Source organism: Salminus brasiliensis, chromosome 15 (assembly GCF_030463535.1).
Source record: "Salminus brasiliensis chromosome 15, fSalBra1.hap2, whole genome shotgun sequence".
NCBI classification, from domain to species: Eukaryota; Metazoa; Chordata; class Actinopteri; order Characiformes; family Bryconidae; genus Salminus; species Salminus brasiliensis.
The window spans coordinates 21502680-21519503 of record NC_132892.1 but is presented as its reverse complement, the minus strand read 5'-3'; the positions used below and the strand labels follow the sequence as shown (position 1 = coordinate 21519503).

The following is a 16824-nucleotide window of genomic DNA, read 5'->3' as shown; positions in this document are numbered from 1 at the left end:
CCTTTGTTGCCAGTTGGTCACAGTCATCCCTTTTAATGATTTGCCCAAGGGTTGTTTGAAATCTTCATGGGTGCTGTAGCAAAAGTTCAATACAGAAAGGTTAAATGATGCGCAAAAGAACAACCCACCCCCACCACCACCACCCCAGTAAAAAAAAAAAAAAAAAAAAAAAAAAAAAAAAAAAAAAAAAAATCCACAAACCAGTTCTGTACTTTGATAATGCCAAACCGTATTACTCTATGGCACTAAAGTTACAAAACTCACTAGATGTGTGAATGATTAATGGCATGAATGGGAATGAAAAGGAACAAATGGACCTGGGGACTCCGGGGCAGGGCAAGAGGAGTCACAGCAAGTACAGACAGAGTCATCTCCCAGCAGCTCAGTCCACCTAAAGCATAGCAAGTGAGTGAGTGACTATTTTGTGTGTTTACGTTTAGGCCCATCCACAGGCATCCAGATACTTTTTAAAAAAACCTCTGAGGTTCATGCAGACGCTGAAGCCACAACGTGAGCATGTTTCTGGCTGAATCTCAAATACCTCCTTACTCCCTATATAGTGAACTACACAAGTCAAAGCTACATCATCTACACTGAAAGCACTAGGTTTCAGATTTTCACATATTAATAAATGTGGATTTTATTCTGTTCAATTACAAATCTATAATGTTCTGTTTAGATGTAGAAATAGAGTAGTGTGTAATATGGGATTAAACCGTTTTCTTTTTACCCCCTTTGCAGTTTTTTTTTTTGTCCTTATGTCTTTATGAGGTACCATCACTCCATACAGGGTTAACATGTTTTTAAAAACACCCAGATACATGTGGACGTAGCCTTAAAAGAAAGAAATAAAAAGGGACTTTATTCTTCTCACCTTTTGGTACTAAGAGTGTATGAACATGATTTTGCACTTGGGGTTGGTTTTTGTGGTCCCAAAAACATCTCACAATGAATATACATGATCTGGAAAAGTCACAGGTCAAAACCATATGCATGCATGGTTCGTTTTGTATATTATCAGGCAGAAAAAAATAAAAAATAAACATAATATCGATAGAAAACTTTTTGGTCAAGGTCCAGGCCAATGACTGTAGAAAACATGGACACCTTGGTTCTATTCCCTTTAGTTCTGTAGTAATGCAGCCAATATTGTCACAGTTTCAACCGGAGATTATGCAGTAAAGACCAGAGGCAAAGCTTAACTCGATTACTCATTCGGTAGACCCACACAACGTCTCTTCCAGCCAAGTGTAAGAAGTAAACTGTAAGAAGTGTAAGCTATTGTAAGGTCTTCTTACAATAAAGCTGAATAAGGGGAACTTTTTAGTTTATAAATGTGCCAGTATTAGCACAGGAAAAAACTAACTGTTTGAATCAGACACTGGAAGGACGCTTTAGAGGAGAAAAATTAGAAGGAAAACAGGCCGTTTCATCATTGAAACATATGGGTGGAGCCAGTATAGGCTCTAAATCTGTGGTGGCTTCACGTTTAAGAGACATTGTGCTGTCCACATTTTTCCACAGTCGTTGGTCCAAGCAAACAAATCTCTTAAAATAGAAGCGGATTTAAGACTCTAAGTTATATTTACCCTCTTTGATTCTGGTTGCGACATCACATTCTTGAACACCAGGGCTCCCACAGAGAACCGAAGCGTGGTCTCATCATTGCTGGGATGGAACTTTGACTGGGTACTTGTCTTACCATCAACCATGCAGCTGTACAAGACGAAATTTACAAGAAAAATTTAATATTCCATTTGCAAAGATCTCTGAGCTAAGGGTAGTAGGTAGTAGCGGTTTACCCATAGTTGTCCAACACCATGTATCTGGGTGTAGATTTGAGGTCTGGAGAAGTAGTGATGTAGCACTTGCTCAGGTAAACCCTCTTCCCTTTTGTATTCCTCGGGGCCTTGACCTCAAAGTACATGGGCTGGCCAATAACATAGCTACGCAAAGGGGGAAGAATGCTCCAGTTCTCTAGAAAAGAAGAGCTAGCTTTCAGCTGTGATTGCAAATTGAATACATGCAAACTGAGGTTCCCAATAGTGTTTAAGCTTGCAAAGACAATTCATAACAAGTGTTTCATTGGCATGGACAGTTAGAAACATTAGTAGGTTTAAAATCGGTTCTCCAGTAGCACCTTAAGCAGAGTGCCGAATGATTTCCAAGTCATATACGCAAAAATTCCAAACTAGTAACAGTCCAACCACGCAATCTGGACATGATCAACCATGCTAACTGCTTTAGCTTTGTGTGGTTGAACATTACCTCACACAAGCAGTAGAGCTTACCACTGCACTGAATGTAGGCTGAGAGAGGTCACAATTTCACAGTAAATGGAGGTTTTAATATCAAGGGCGAGGGTGAAATAATGAAAATTTAGATCTTTATGGTGCTATGGAGAAAGCGGTCACTAAAAAGAGGCTTTATTGAGCAAGTTTGTCAAAATTGGGAAAAGCATTCTTGACTTCTAGAAAAGCAGCATGATAAATGTAGAGCTTTATTTAGATTATGTGTTGAAGGTACTTACCGTCTACGTGTGTGAGGGAGGCTCCTGATTTTAGCCCCACGAAGATGGTTTCTTCCAACACTTCAGGAAAGAAGCCCAGCTGATAGGAGCGGTGATGCCTGCAAAGCAAGGACTAACCACTTAGCCTCAGTTATATGGACAAAAGTATTGGGACTCTGCTCATCCATAGTTTCGTCTTAAATCAAGCATATTAAAAGTTCATCCTTCTTTTGTTGGTGTAACTGTCTCACCTGTCCAGGAAAGGTTTTCTATTAGATTTGGGAGCACTGCTGTTTGGATTTGACCTCATATAGCAGCGTCTGTGAGGTCAGGAGTACCACCACATCTTCAACTCCTGCCTCATACCGAAAAGGATTGGATGGCACACCATCCTTCCAGAGAACAATGCTCCACAGCACAATGCTGAGGGCTTTATACCCCTCTAGCCTAGGCCATGGTACCAATAGGTTCCCATCCACCTGCTCCAGAGAGTCCTGTTGCATTGGCTAATCTACTTCTCTTCAAGGACTATACAAGCAGTGTGCGTGCATTTGCACATCTGTGTCAGCAAAGTAGCTGAAAGCATTCATTAGAAGGGGTGTTCACAAACATTTTGTATGTGCGGTTGAGAGAAGTTCCTCACTTGTTGTAATGACACTCCAGCGCCACAGAGAATGGCAGCTCACGAATCACCAGCTCTGTGGACTCTAAGGGTTCATAGCGGAGAGTGTTGGAGTAGATCACAGTGTCCGGATTTTCCTGTAAGAGGACGCAAGGGTAAGAAATTATGTATGTATTAGATGTATTAACATCTAACTATAATCCCAACTCCCAAAATGACTGCTAACAGCCCAGGTTATAGAGTGAACCTGACCTTTGTCCAAAACTGGGCCCTATTCACTACCCCCACATGTGAAAATCCAGATCACTACACAGAGCACTATTATAGAGAACAGACGTTCATATCTTCAACCCATACAATGCAATGGATTATAGGTATTTCATGTTTCATCATACAACATCTGTACTACAAAACAGTGCATTGTGGGATTGTTACAGTGCACTGAAAATTCTGCACTACGTTTTCAGACACCACTACAAAATAGCAGATTAGGGTTATCTTTAGCACCCCATGTGAAGACCACCCAGAGATCAGGGGCCTAATGTCCAATTAAAACTAATGTTAATTTTGCATATTTTTCTGATAAATAAAAATCCTGATTTTATTATTAGTTTGTTAATTTAAAATAAATTGTGTGTAAAATGCATGCTCACTAATGTTAAGCTATGCACTTAAAAAAAATAACTGCAAAGTGGTAAAATGACTGAACATAAATTAATGTGACTTTAAAGACTTTTTCCATTTCCATTAAAAGCAATAGTCTTTGAGTGGGAAGAGGTGAAACTATTGTCATAAATGGAATCAGGGTGCTATGTGACCATCCCTAATAATAATAATAATAATCTAATAATATATTCATTCTATAAACAGTGAGTGGTCTGGTAGGCTTTCATCTGAATTTTCCTGGCCATGTCAGGCTTTTACGTCCCATGCACAGCCTCTAAAAAACCCACGGTGCTGTTTTTAATAGTCTCCATAGGAGTTTACTTGTACGACTAGGAACGGCAAGGTAGGAAAGCAGCAGAAGGGTGGTAATGAAGGGTCTGGTTGTGATTGGGAACACTAATCAACCTGTGATTGGGTGTCGGTAGCAGTGTTGGCAACCGGTCTAGTAAAGAGTGACCTCTGCTGGCATAACTGGGATATTACACAAGGTTAAAACAGTGAAGGACTCAGTTCAGTCTTCATCTGCTCATTCACCCACTATCAAACCAAAGAAACTGACTAAAGGGCTGCACCACAATGCACCTTTTTAAAGCACTCTTCTGCCTGCTTGATGCAATTACACATTCTCACCAGAGAGGTCTCCAAATCCCCAGATCTTACAGACTATCGCTTTAAACATTCACTTGATTCAGGGTCCCACATTTTGAACAAACTGTCACACAACAAAAAATGCAAGCTATCTGAGACAACTTGGCAACCATATTTACCATTTTTTTTAATGAGTGTGATGCCTACAGGTCACATTAGGATTTCACACCCTACCCAGCAACACCACTGACTGGACCACCCACCTGACGTTTTCCACTGCAGCCATTGATGGAATAGAGAACGTAGTAATGCTGATCTGTGGCTTGATTCACAGCGCATGTTCCCACTTTCAGATATTTTCCAGCATCAGGATTGGAAAACAGGCTTTTTAACACCCTCACATAAATGCGGTCAAGGTGGCAAAGCATCTCCACTGGTCTTGGTGCAGAAGTTGGAGAAGGTGTTGTTTTGGGGGGCAGGGGTGATGGCAGAAGCACAGGGGTCAGCAAATTAGGTAGCTGTCTTAGAACTTGGTCAGGTTTAAAAAAATCTGTTTTGACCTCTGAAGCTAGGATTCTCTGAGACTCTGGTAAACTGATGGCTGGAGGTGGATTTTGAGAGACAGTGAGGCGTTTAACATCAACTGCAACACCTTCATTCTTGAAAAAATGAGGGTCGACATTATAAGCTACAGTTATAAGAATCAGAACAGCTTCCAGCAACATATTGGCCAGCTTTCAGTAAGCCACCATGGGGTTTATATGTACTACACCTCCTGCTCTTAGGAACTGCAAGGTAGGAAATAGGTGAAGCAGCAGAAGGGTGGTAATGAAGAGTCTGGTTGTGGTTGGGAACACCTGTTGGGAATTGGCTCCACCAGCTGCACTAATCAACCTGTGATTGGGTGTCAGTAGCAGTGTTGGCAACATTCCAGTAAAGAGTGGCCTCTGCTGTTGTGACTGGGATATAGCATAAGGTTAAAACAGTGAAGGGCTCAAATCCCAAAAGACAATATTATCTGATTTAAATGAATGGCATTAACATACAATTTGCTATATAAAACTAGGTTCAATAGATTTAGTACAAAAACACTACATGTCCAAATGTTTTTGGACACCCCTTCTAATGAATGCATTCAGCTACTTTAAGTTGCACCCACTGATTGTCTAGTCCCTGTAGAGCAGTATTGCCAGCAGAATAGGACTCTCTGGAGCAGATAAACATGAACCCCTTGGCAGGTGTGGGCTAGAGGGGTATAAAGGGATGATGTGTGGTGGTGATCATGTAACATTCCGACTGTTGCCACAGTTGGGCCCTTGAGGAAGGCCCTTTACCCCCTCTCTGCTCCCTAAGCACTGGAGTTGGCTGCCCACCGCTCTGGGTGTGTGTGTATACACTGCCCATAGTTCAAGAGTGTGTGTGTGTGTGTGTGTGTGTGTGTATGTGTGTGTGTGTTCACTACCACAGATGGGTTAAATGCGGAGGACACATTTTGCTGTACAGTGTACAGTGTATAAGGACAAATACGTGCACCTTTACCTTTTTTACCTTTTATCAAATCCTCACAGCAATGCTCTAAAATCTAGTAGAAAACCTTCTTCACTGGACAGTGTAGTAGTATAGTTATTCCAACAAAAGCAGGATAGTCTCTTTTTAATACAGGTGTCCCAATACTTTTGTCCATATGTGTTGCAGGAACCTTATTAACAACTATGACTTTAGGAACATATGATCAACTGTTTACTCAAAACTCAATACAAGGCTCGCGAATGGTTCTTGTGGTAAATGTAGGAACATCCTTTATAAGTGTAGAATCTTCATCATCATCATCATCTTGCCGCTTGATCCAATTTAGGGTTGCGGTGGCAATACGGCCCAGGTCCCTAGTGATTTCTTCCTGCTCCTGCTGGGGTTTTCCCAAGCGCTCCCAGGCCAGCGGAGAAACATAGTGCCACCAGCGTGTCCTGGGTCTTCCCCTGAGTCTCCTCCCAGCTGGTCGTGCCCGGTACACCTCCAACAAGGGGCAAGTGCTGGGCATCCTCATCAGACGCCCGAACCACCTTAACTAGACTTCTCAGAGCAAACCTAATGTCTGCTAAATGTGTCTAAAAAACTGCCGAAAACACTCCTAAGTCTTCCTGTCTCAATTTCATTCTCTGACACAAGTCTTTATCGTCAACTCTTGTGTCGGTAGCTCAGCAGTGGCACTGAGCTGTCTGATATTTGGTGGAGCTGTAGCTGAGCTAGCTAGTTAAGCAAAGACTAGCTTAGTAAGTGGGCTACAGATCCAGATTACAGCGGTAATATTTTGAGACAGTTAGAAAAAAGTGGATACTTTCCCAACCCTACAGTGGGGACAAAAAGTATTTAGTCAGTCACCAATTGTGCAAGTTCTCCCACTTAAAAAAAAACGAGAGAGGCCTGTAATTGACATCATAGGTAGACCTCAACTACGAGAGACAAAATGAGAAAAAAAATTCAGAAAATCACATTGTCTGATTTTTAAAGAATTTATTTGCAAATAATGGTGGAAAATAAGTATTTGGTCACCTACAAACAAGCAAGATTTCTGGCTGTTACAGACCTGTAACTTCTTCTTTAAGAGGCTTCTCTGTCCTCCACTCATTACCTGTATTAATGGCACCTGTTTGAACTCATTAACAGTATAAAAGACACCTGCCCACAACCTCAAACAGTCACACTCCAAACTCCACTATGGTGAAGACCAAAGAGCTGTCGAAGGACACCAGAAACAAAATTGTAGACCTGCACCAGGCTGGGAAGACTGAATCTGCAATAGGCAAGCAGCTTGGTGCGAAGAAATCTACTGTGGGAGCAATAATCAGAAAATGGGAAAATGGGAGACCTACAGATCTCAGCCCGTGGGGTCAAAATGATCACAAGAACAGGAGCAAAAATCCCAGAACCACACGGGGGGACCTAGTGAATGACCTGAAGCTGGGACCAAAGTTACAAAGGCTACCATCAGTAACACACTACGCCGCCAGGGACTCAGATCTTGCAGTGCCAGATGTGTCCCTGCTTAAGCCAGTACATATCCGGACGCGTCTGAAGTTTGCTAGAGAGCATTTGGATGTTCCATAAGAGTATTGGGAGAATGTCTTATGCATGGAGGAATGGGCCAACATACCAGCAACGGTGTGTGCCAACCTTGTGAAGACTTCCAGAAAATGTTTGACCTCTGTCATTGCCAACAAAGGATATATAACAAAGTATTGAGATGAACTTTTGTTATTGACCAAATACTTATTTTCCACCATTATTTGCAAGTAAATTCTTTAAAAATCAGACTATGATTTTCAGAATTTCTCATTTTGTCTCTCATAGTTGAGGTCTACCTATGATGTCAATTACAGGCCTCTCATCTTTTTAAGTGGGAGAACTTGCACAATTGGTGACTGACTAACTGTATCTGGGATGGGACTGTTCCAAGTATACCTTTTTTGGCCTTTTGACTTTTTTTTATTTTTTTTTTTTAAAAGAGTGTAGGTGAGGGCGGGTGAAAGGCAATGAAGATTTATTCGAACTGAACAGAAAGAAAGACACAGACAAAGAGAAACAGACACTAATTGAGAGAGATGCTTTCCTGTAGCACCTGCTGGATCTCTGTCGGTAGATGGTTGTGTTTGTACAGGTTAATAGGTGAGAGTAATGATCCCCCTGTCTCTCTGTCTAAGAGCAGATTAACAGTCGGTCTCCAGGCTTTCTCTGTACCACTGTTTATGATCAATGAGCATCAAGTCTAGACCTGTTTTCTATAAGTCACATAAAGTTAGTCCAAAACCTGTGTTTTATGTTGTGTGGTGGTTTAAAAATGGGACAAGGGACAATCCAGATGTCTTCAGAAGATATGCATGTTTTATTACACTGCACTTATGAAGCGTAATGATCATTGAACCACAGACATCTGAATCAGGATGGTATGGATTTGATTAATAGTGAAAAGAACACTTTGTACAGATGTGTTTATGTGGCTTAGGGCAACATTTGATAGGTTTATGTAGGTTCACATGATGGTACTTGCATTGTAGATTTTTTTTTTTTTTTTTTTTTTGTATCTAGGTGTAGTAAATTCCATTCAATTTAAATAGCACAAAGCAGCTTTACTGAGATCCGGGTCTCTTTAGAGCAAACCAGTGGCAAGGAAAAACTCCCTCGGGTCGAGAGGAAGAAATCTTGAGTGGAACCAAGACTCAAAAAGAGAACCCACGTCCTTCCCTGGTTAAATTCACACATAGTCGTCTTTTTCACCATCTTCTCCTGTTCCCCTATCAACATCATCTGGAAATTCCCACAGCTATCAGCGAATATATCCCAATAGTACACCTGTTGTATTGTAAAAGCTTAAGTACGGCCTCCGCACTGTGTGGTTAGATCAAAAGACCAAATAAATGAAATGTGAGAAATCCATTCTCTCCTACACTATCTGGTCAATAGTATTGGGGCACCTGCTTTATTCACTGTTTCTTTCGAAATCCAGAGTATTAAGAAAGAGTTTATCCTGGTTTTGTTGGAGTGACACTCTACTGTCCAGGGAAGAATGTTTTCTGCCAGATTTTGGGAGAGCACTGCTGGTTTGATTACATTCACCAACAAGAACATTGGTGAGGTCCGTGTTGGATGATCAGCACCTCATCCCCAACTCCCCAACTCATCCCAAAAGTATTGGATGAAGCACCACCATCATTCCAGAGAACACAGTTTCACTGCTCCACAGCTCAGTGCTGGGCTTGGGGGGGGGGGGTTATCTGGTTTATCTGGACCCAAAGGGTCCTATTCTGTTGGCAGTACTTCTCTACCAAGCCTAGACAATTGTATGTGCATTTACACATTTGTGTCTGTGGCAATGGGTGCAACTTAAAGTAGCTGAATGCAATCATTAGAAGGGGTGTCCACAAACATTTGGACATATAATGTATGTAAATGTAGGGTTAAGTGCTAAGAAAGATCAAAAATGCTCCACAGAGCATTTCGGATTTAGTCTTGGGGCTAAATAACCAGATTGGGACAGATGTGCTACTTTAAGGAGTGTAGTTTAAAGCCTATAACTGTATTTTGAATTTTTGCACTGTACATGTGTGTTATGTAGTCATTTACGCTCAGCTATTCTCACATTGACAAGCTACTGATGAGATTACAAATCAGTGGGTTCACACTGATAGAGTATCTCTGGTTCTCTAGTTAGAGATTTAGCACTTTGCATTAAAATCTAACCCTTCAGTCTGAAAAGTGTGGGAAGATACAAGTCTTCACTGGTTACAGAGAGATGCCGTCAGAAACAGAAATGTTACAGAACAAATATGTGAAATATCTCTCTCTAAACTGTTTCACACTCTGGTCTCCAAAACAACATTCCAGCAAAAGAATCCTCTCGCCTTCTCCTAAACTGGCCTCGTAAAAATAGCTCACGGGGTAACTTCACCCAAAAGTGCTACAACTGGCTAACAGTGAATAAAAGTCGTAGTATTAAGATTCCAGCAGCAGCAGAATACCGGGGTTTGTCATGCCAAACAGTCTCTAGAGTTTACTAAGATTGGTGTAATAAAGAAAAAAACGTCCGGTGAGCTGCAGTTCTCTGGACAGGACCTCTGTATTGTTGAGAGATGGTCAACAGGGAATGGACAGACTGGTCTGAGCTGGCATTAGAGTTTAGATTCTGTGCTCTGAAGCCGGGTCAGGCCGAGATTTCCCACCACTTTTTTTCGGGCCCTGTCAGGTCGGGTTAAAAAAATGGTCTGTTATGATCTGTCACAATATAGCAAAGTAATATATCACACTGTGATCGTAAAAGAGTTGCATATGTTTAGGCCTGTGGCTCATTGTTGGCATTGTTGGTGTTTTAATCATTTGGAGTTGCGTTCTTAATAAACAGTTTTAATAACAGGTCTATGCTTCTTCCATGTTGCAGTGTTCATTAACATCATTCTGAACAGATTTCAGTCATTCAAACTCATCATAGTTAAAAAGGTCACTTTTATTGCTCTTCTTACTCAAAAAAGTTTAAGGAGTGGGTCAGGTCAGGCTCAGACAGAACGTGCACAGGCTCAGGTAGGGCCAGGCCGGGCCGATCTTCTAGCTGTTCTATGCCAGTTCTAGCTGGCATAAAGGCTTCAGTGACTCAGATTCAGAGTCCTATTCTATTGGTAGTACTTCTATACAGGAACTAGATAAGCTGTGTGTGCGCATTTTTTAAAAATCTGTGTCTGTGGCAATGAGTGCAATGTAAAAGTAGTTGAATGCATTCACTAGAAGGGGTGTCCACAAACATTTTACCATTTGCAATTTATTGACCTGGAAAACATTTACATCATGCAATGTATATTTATCTAAATATATTAAAAAAACTAAATTGTCAACAAATATATAATATACATGTTATATTCCAGTCCATATGATATGATAATATATTATATTTTATATTCCAGTATTGTATAAGATTATATTTTAATAGAAATGCACACAATTTGTGTGTGTGTGTATATATATATATATATGCAGGGTTTTCTTGTGTTACTATGTTACTTGTGTGCTTGTGTGTTTTTGTGCATGCCTATGTGTATGCATTCAAGTTCAATTCATTTTTACATCTATACATTAAATGAAAATTTGGCAACATTATTTAAGAAATCATAAGAATTGTTGTTTTGCTGTTATGCTGTGTATGATCATCAACTAGATCATAAATTAATTTAGCTGCTGCAGTCTTACAGAAAGATCATGAACGCTTTTGTGTAATGTTAAATTATTTGAGTGTATTTGTGCTAATAATTGTTTGAAATTAAATGAAAGGAAGAGAAAATTTGATCATTTTGATCAATTTTGATATTAAATATTCCTTTCATTATTTTGACAAAAACGGAAAACATCACCTACATTATAATAAAAGCGCCTTTAGAAGTCTCTCTCTCTTGGTAAAAACTCCCTCCACAAATCATTGCGATCAACAACATGTCCATGAAAAATGTGTAGCCTGTGGTTCACTGTAAATCTGCTTTCCAGGTGTATCCAGCAGAGATTCTTACAGCTATTTTAACACCTTCAGCTGGGTTAGTCCTGAAACGGTTATTCTCATGACGTTACCATAATTATTAGCAACATTTTTTAATATCATGTGGCAGCACCCAATCTCACCATCCTTCTGGTACAATTCCCCAGCAGCCTGTTTCAGATGGTCTAAGCTAGCTTGTCTGTGATGATGATGGTGGTCTAAGATGCCACTTACTGGATTACACTTACTGGTGGCTGACAGACAAACTGGACATCAAGCTGGACTAGATGAAAAACACTGCCTGCTAAGCAAAGCATGGACCTGTGTTAATAAACCTTCCTCAGGCCTGATCACATAAAAATTCTGTTCTTTGAATAATACCTAATTCCACATTTTTCACCCTCCCTTGTTTGAGATGTTGGCACTCGAACATTTCAGCAGTTTGGCTTTAAGCCGAAAGAGTGTCAATATGTGTTTTTAATGGTAGTAAAAAAAAAAAAGAAATAAAAACTTTAAAAATCTTTAAAAAAGTTAAATGTTATTATTATTTTATTTTATTTTGTAGTAGTAGTTTTTAGATTAGCATGAAGCTGAGTGCTGCAAAATTCTAACCAAACTGTCCACAAACATTTGGCAATACCTATCCTGTTTATCAACGTTCAACATTCCACTGGATGAGATCCACAGTCCTGTGCAGATCCTCAATCCAAACTGAAGATGCCCCTCTCGCCAAGACGTCTTAGCAGAAGTAGCTGGTTTATCTCTGGCACCAAAACTACTAGCAGCACCCACAGCAACACTGACAGCAGCAGTGTTCAGTAGTTTGTAGAAGACTGCAGAGGCGTGAGGTTTGGGCATGTCGGCTTCCTTGGCCTCAGTCTTCTCTTTTATCACCCAAGCGTAGCATAAAAATACAACAGGGTGATGTATGAAAGTATGAACACGTCCAACATTCCATGAAGTCTTTTGACCGACTCACACTTTACCGTACACCGCTGTTCAAAAGTTTGGAATCACTTTTCAGTTTATAATCTTAATAGTCATATTCATCTTTCAAATGTACTTTTTTTTTTAAATCTTGAAATTATACTGATATGTTTTTCAGTAATAACATGAAGTAGGTAGCTACTTACATTATTAAAACATTATTAAATGATAAATACATCATCTTAATATTATCTATCCAAATGTTGTTTATGAAGCAAATAAAAAAATATAAAAAATTATCAAATATATTATATATTAATATTTTACAGCTCGTTTGTCTGATCAGATTAGATCACTATTGTTATACTGTTAATTTTTTTATGACCTTATTGAATGTTATTAAATCATTTCTGTGCAGCATTTTGGACAAATCCAATATATATATATATATACAGTCATGCCCGAAAGTATTCATACCCCTGGCAAAGTTTGACTTAAATTTACTTTTATTTAACCAGAAGTTATATTTTTGCCTGGAAACGACACAGGCATCTCCCAGGAGATAACACGATGATGTACAAGAGGCATCATTGTGGGAAAAAGTATTTCTCAGCTTTTATACACATTTGAACAAAAAGTGGCATGTCCAAAATTATTCATACCCTTTGAAAACTGTCACAGTATATGGGAAAATCCAAAGTTCTATACCATTCCAAATAGTCCAAGCTGTTTTAAAGCATCCTAATTACCCTGATTCATTGGGAACAGCTGTTTTAATCAACTCAACAAGAGGAAAACAGCAGCTCTCTGCAGTTGGTTTGTGGACAGTCATGGCTAAGACAAAGGAGCTCACTAAGGACCTGCGGCTGTGCATTGTGGCCGCTCACAAGTCAGGAAAGGGCTATAAAGCCATATCAAAATGTTTTCAAGTTCCAGTGGCTACAGTGCAAAGTATTATTAAAAAATACAAGAAGTTCCGCACTGTGGAAAAATCTCAGAAGATGTGGTCGGAAGCCAAAAGTGACACCTGTGCTGGCCAGGAGAATAGTGAGAGAGGTGAAGAAAAATCCAAGGATCACCACCAAGGCCATCCTGGTGAATCTGGACTCTGCTGGTGGCGACATCTCAAGGCAGACAGTTCAACGGACACTGCACACTGCTGGGTTCCACGGACGCAGGCCAAGGAGGACACCACTTCTCCATAAAAGGCACACAAAAGCCCGCTTGACCTTTGCAAATGCTCATCTGGACAAAGAAGAAGACTTCTGGTGTTCTGTTTTATGGTCAGATGAAACAAATGATGTGTGCACCATTTGGCGTAAAAAAGGAGAAGCCTTCAACCCTAAGAACACCATCCCCACTGTCAAACATGGTGGTGGGAACCTAATGTTTTGGGGGTGTTTTTCAGCCAATGGACCAGGGAACTTGATCGCAGTAAATGGCACCATGAAAAAAGAGCAATACATCAAGATTCTCAACAACAACATCAGGCAGTCTGCAGAGAAACTTGGCCTTGGGAACCGGTGGACATTTCAGCACGACAACGACCCAAAACACACAGCCAAAGTGGTGAAGAAATGGTTAGCAGACAAAAACATTAATGTTTTGCAGTGGCCCAGCCAGAGTCCTGACTTGAATCCAATTGAGAATCTGTGGAGGGAGCTAAAGATCAGGGTGATGGCAAGGAGACCCTCGAACCTCAAAGAGTTGGAGCTCATCACTAAAGATGAATGGGCAAAAATACCAGTGGAGACATGCAAAAAGCTGGTCAGCAATTACAGGAAGCGTTTGATTGCTGTAATAGCCAATAAAGGCTTTTCTATTAATTATTGAGAAGGGTATGAATAATTTTGGACATGCCACTTTTTGTTCAAATGTATATAAAAGCTGAGAAATACTTTTTCCCACAATGATGCCTCTTGTACATCATCGTGTTATCTCCTGGGAGATGCCTGTGTCGTTTCCAGGCAAAAATATAATTTCTGGTTAAATAAAAGTCAATTTAAGTCAAACTTTGACAGGGGTATGAATACTTTCGGGCATGACTGTATATATTATTTTATCTTATTTTCACAGCTTCCTAAAATTATTTGAAGTCTCTGTCCTTAGAGTACAGGGGCTGCACTTTTTCTATACTGTTTAAAACATGCCCCCACCAACTTTGAGTCATCATTGGGAAATGCATTACATAATGGCCCATCATGGAGCAAAAGGTACACTGAAACTCACTCACCCTCACGTAAGTTAGCTTTAGGGTGCTAATCATCTTCATCTGGTTGTAAGCTTTACTAGCTAAAGTGAAGGTGCATGTATTTGTCACTGTACAGCGAAATTTAACCGCTGCATTTAACCCATCTGGTAGTGAACACACACACACATGTGTTAGGGGCAGTGAGTACACACACACACCCAGAGCGGTGGGCAGCCAACTCCAGCGCCCGTGGAGCAGAGAGGGTAAAGGGCCAGTGGCAGCTTGCCGAGCCCGGGAATCGAACCCTGTTATCGATATCCTGGCGCTCTAACCGCTGAGCCACCACTGCCCAGCTGACTACCAAGCTAGGAGAGCACTCACATTATGTATGGAGCAATAACCTAAAGCCAGGTGAAATGGATGTCCTGGTACTTCAAATATCTTAAAGTATTGAAGTGTGTCATTGCTGTCCAATGAAAAACCTGTATCTCCATTTTAGGAGATGCTCAAAAATGCTCAAAAATGACTTGGAATAAAACCTTTTTCCAATGACTTCCATTGAAAGAAATTAAAGAAGGTTTGTTCCTTCTTTTGTTGTAAAGTTACTATTGTGGAGATACATGTTTTTCATTGGACAGTGACTACATATAAAGTTTGATATTTTTAAGGACCTGATATGACTTGGAAGTAGCTTCCTTCTATAGTTTTGGTGGGATTAAATAAATAAAGTAAATAAATACTAAATAAATAATAGTGAGATAGCAGTGATTTCAGCTTCTTACGTTTTGCTGCTTAAGTGGACGGTCGTGTTCACTCTATCCCTCACCCATCCAAGAAGTACCAACCAGCTTCACTTCAGCTAAAACAATTTCGGAGTGGTCCTTAAGACAGGGTGGAGGTGCTCTCAAAGATGGAATGGAGAGACCAAGTGTATGAAGATGTGTAAAGCTGGCACTGAAATGAGGCCTACACTCCTAAAAATAAAGCTGTGAAGAACCTTTGAATTGGTGCAGAACTTCTACATCAAGAGGTTCATCACACTCACACATCTCTATCACTAAGACGATTCTTTTATGGAACCAAAAGTGTTTTTCTTCTACAGCATGGAACCTTTTATTAACAGCGTGGTGTCATTTTATACGTGTGTTTCTCCCAAAGCGGGGTTAACAGTATTGAAAAACAGCGATTCCTGACTTTTAAACAATGTGTTTAATTGCACGCAAGGTTATAGCTCCCAGTCCTGCTTTTTTACTCAGTGCATGTTGATGCAGAGGCGAATGACTTAATAGCAGAGTATTTTTGCTCCGAGGAGTTTCTGTAATTTTTTGAACATTTCCGTGCATTTCAGAACAGATCTCTCATTTTTTTAACTTCTCTTGAAATACTAAACCTTTATTGCCTCAGGTGAGAGCTGGGACTGTGCCTTAACTTGACTGTCCCAGTTCAATATTTTATCCTAGGGCCAAAGGGGATTTCAGCTTGAAAACATGTCTTTTCATTGCAGCCAATTGCCGCAAACATATCCATACTGTGGCACCAATTTTAAAATGCTGAAGTCTGATAGAGGATCAGAAATACATATTTTAGATTATATAGCATGTTTAATATAAAACATTTATTTTAATGCAAATAGATATTAGGGTAAAATCTGACACTAAAATAGATTTACATTTTTTTCATTCATTATAATGACATCTTTCAGATTTCCTACTTTAGGAAACAACAGTTTGAATATATTTGATCTAACATTATTATATTAGATGTAATTTGAATCAGAAAGGTCCAAACACCTGTTTCTTCTGGTCTTCTGGTTGCAGTGGGCCGGAGCCTACCTGGAATCAGGCAGGAATGACCCCTGGACAGGGCACCAGTCCATCTCAGACCACACTTTGAGTGTCTGACTGCACCATCTTGTGCAAATAGCCAAAGGTCTTCTCCCACTCTCCACCTATCTCTAGTGGATAGCACTCGCATAAGCAGACACGCATAAGCAGAGTACAAACTGGGAATGTGATGTTCTAGCTGAAGCTGGAAAGGCTGAATAACATATTTGCATTAAATTAGTGAGCACACTGGAAGCAAACACAGTATATTTGCTATTGTAGAGACAAAAGACAAGGTTCAGTGTTTTAGAACTATTCTGTTTACCCTTAAGGACATTTACAGTAGAGAGGATAGTATAATATAATGGAGAGATTTAGATTTTTTCCATTTTACTAATAAATAATGTTTTTTTCTGACTTTTTACAACATCATAATAAAAGAGGTCTGAGGCTGAGGCTTAGTCTTAATAATCAGTCCCCTTCAAATCC

At 40.0% G+C, this 16824-nt stretch overlaps 1 protein-coding gene across 1 annotated transcript; it reads right to left on the bottom strand.

The window, feature by feature from the left end:
* Positions 1-279: 279 nt before the first annotated feature.
* zp3c (zona pellucida glycoprotein 3c) lies at positions 280-6423 on the bottom strand. Its single transcript, XM_072656905.1, has 8 exons — positions 6144-6423; positions 4649-4986; positions 3153-3268; positions 2531-2628; positions 1803-1977; positions 1590-1716; positions 875-963; positions 280-391 (listed from the first exon to the last, which is right to left on the bottom strand). Exons 1-8 carry the CDS (start codon positions 6421-6423, stop codon positions 280-282), a joined length of 1335 nt encoding a protein of 444 aa, XP_072513006.1.
* Positions 6424-16824: the final 10401 nt, after the last annotated feature.

Coding starts and splice junctions, on each gene's coding strand:
- zp3c (XM_072656905.1), bottom strand. CDS start 6,423: ATGCCCAGCACTTGCCCCTTGTTGGAGGTGTACCGGGCACGACCAGCT. Junction 4,987..6,143: donor AAGAACCATTCGCGAGCCTT/GTATTGAGTTTT, acceptor ATCCACCTCCAG/CCATCAGTTTACCAGAGTCT. Junction 964..1,589: donor CGCAACCAGAATCAAAGAGG/GTAAATATAACT, acceptor TGACTTTTCCAG/ATCATGTATATTCATTGTGA.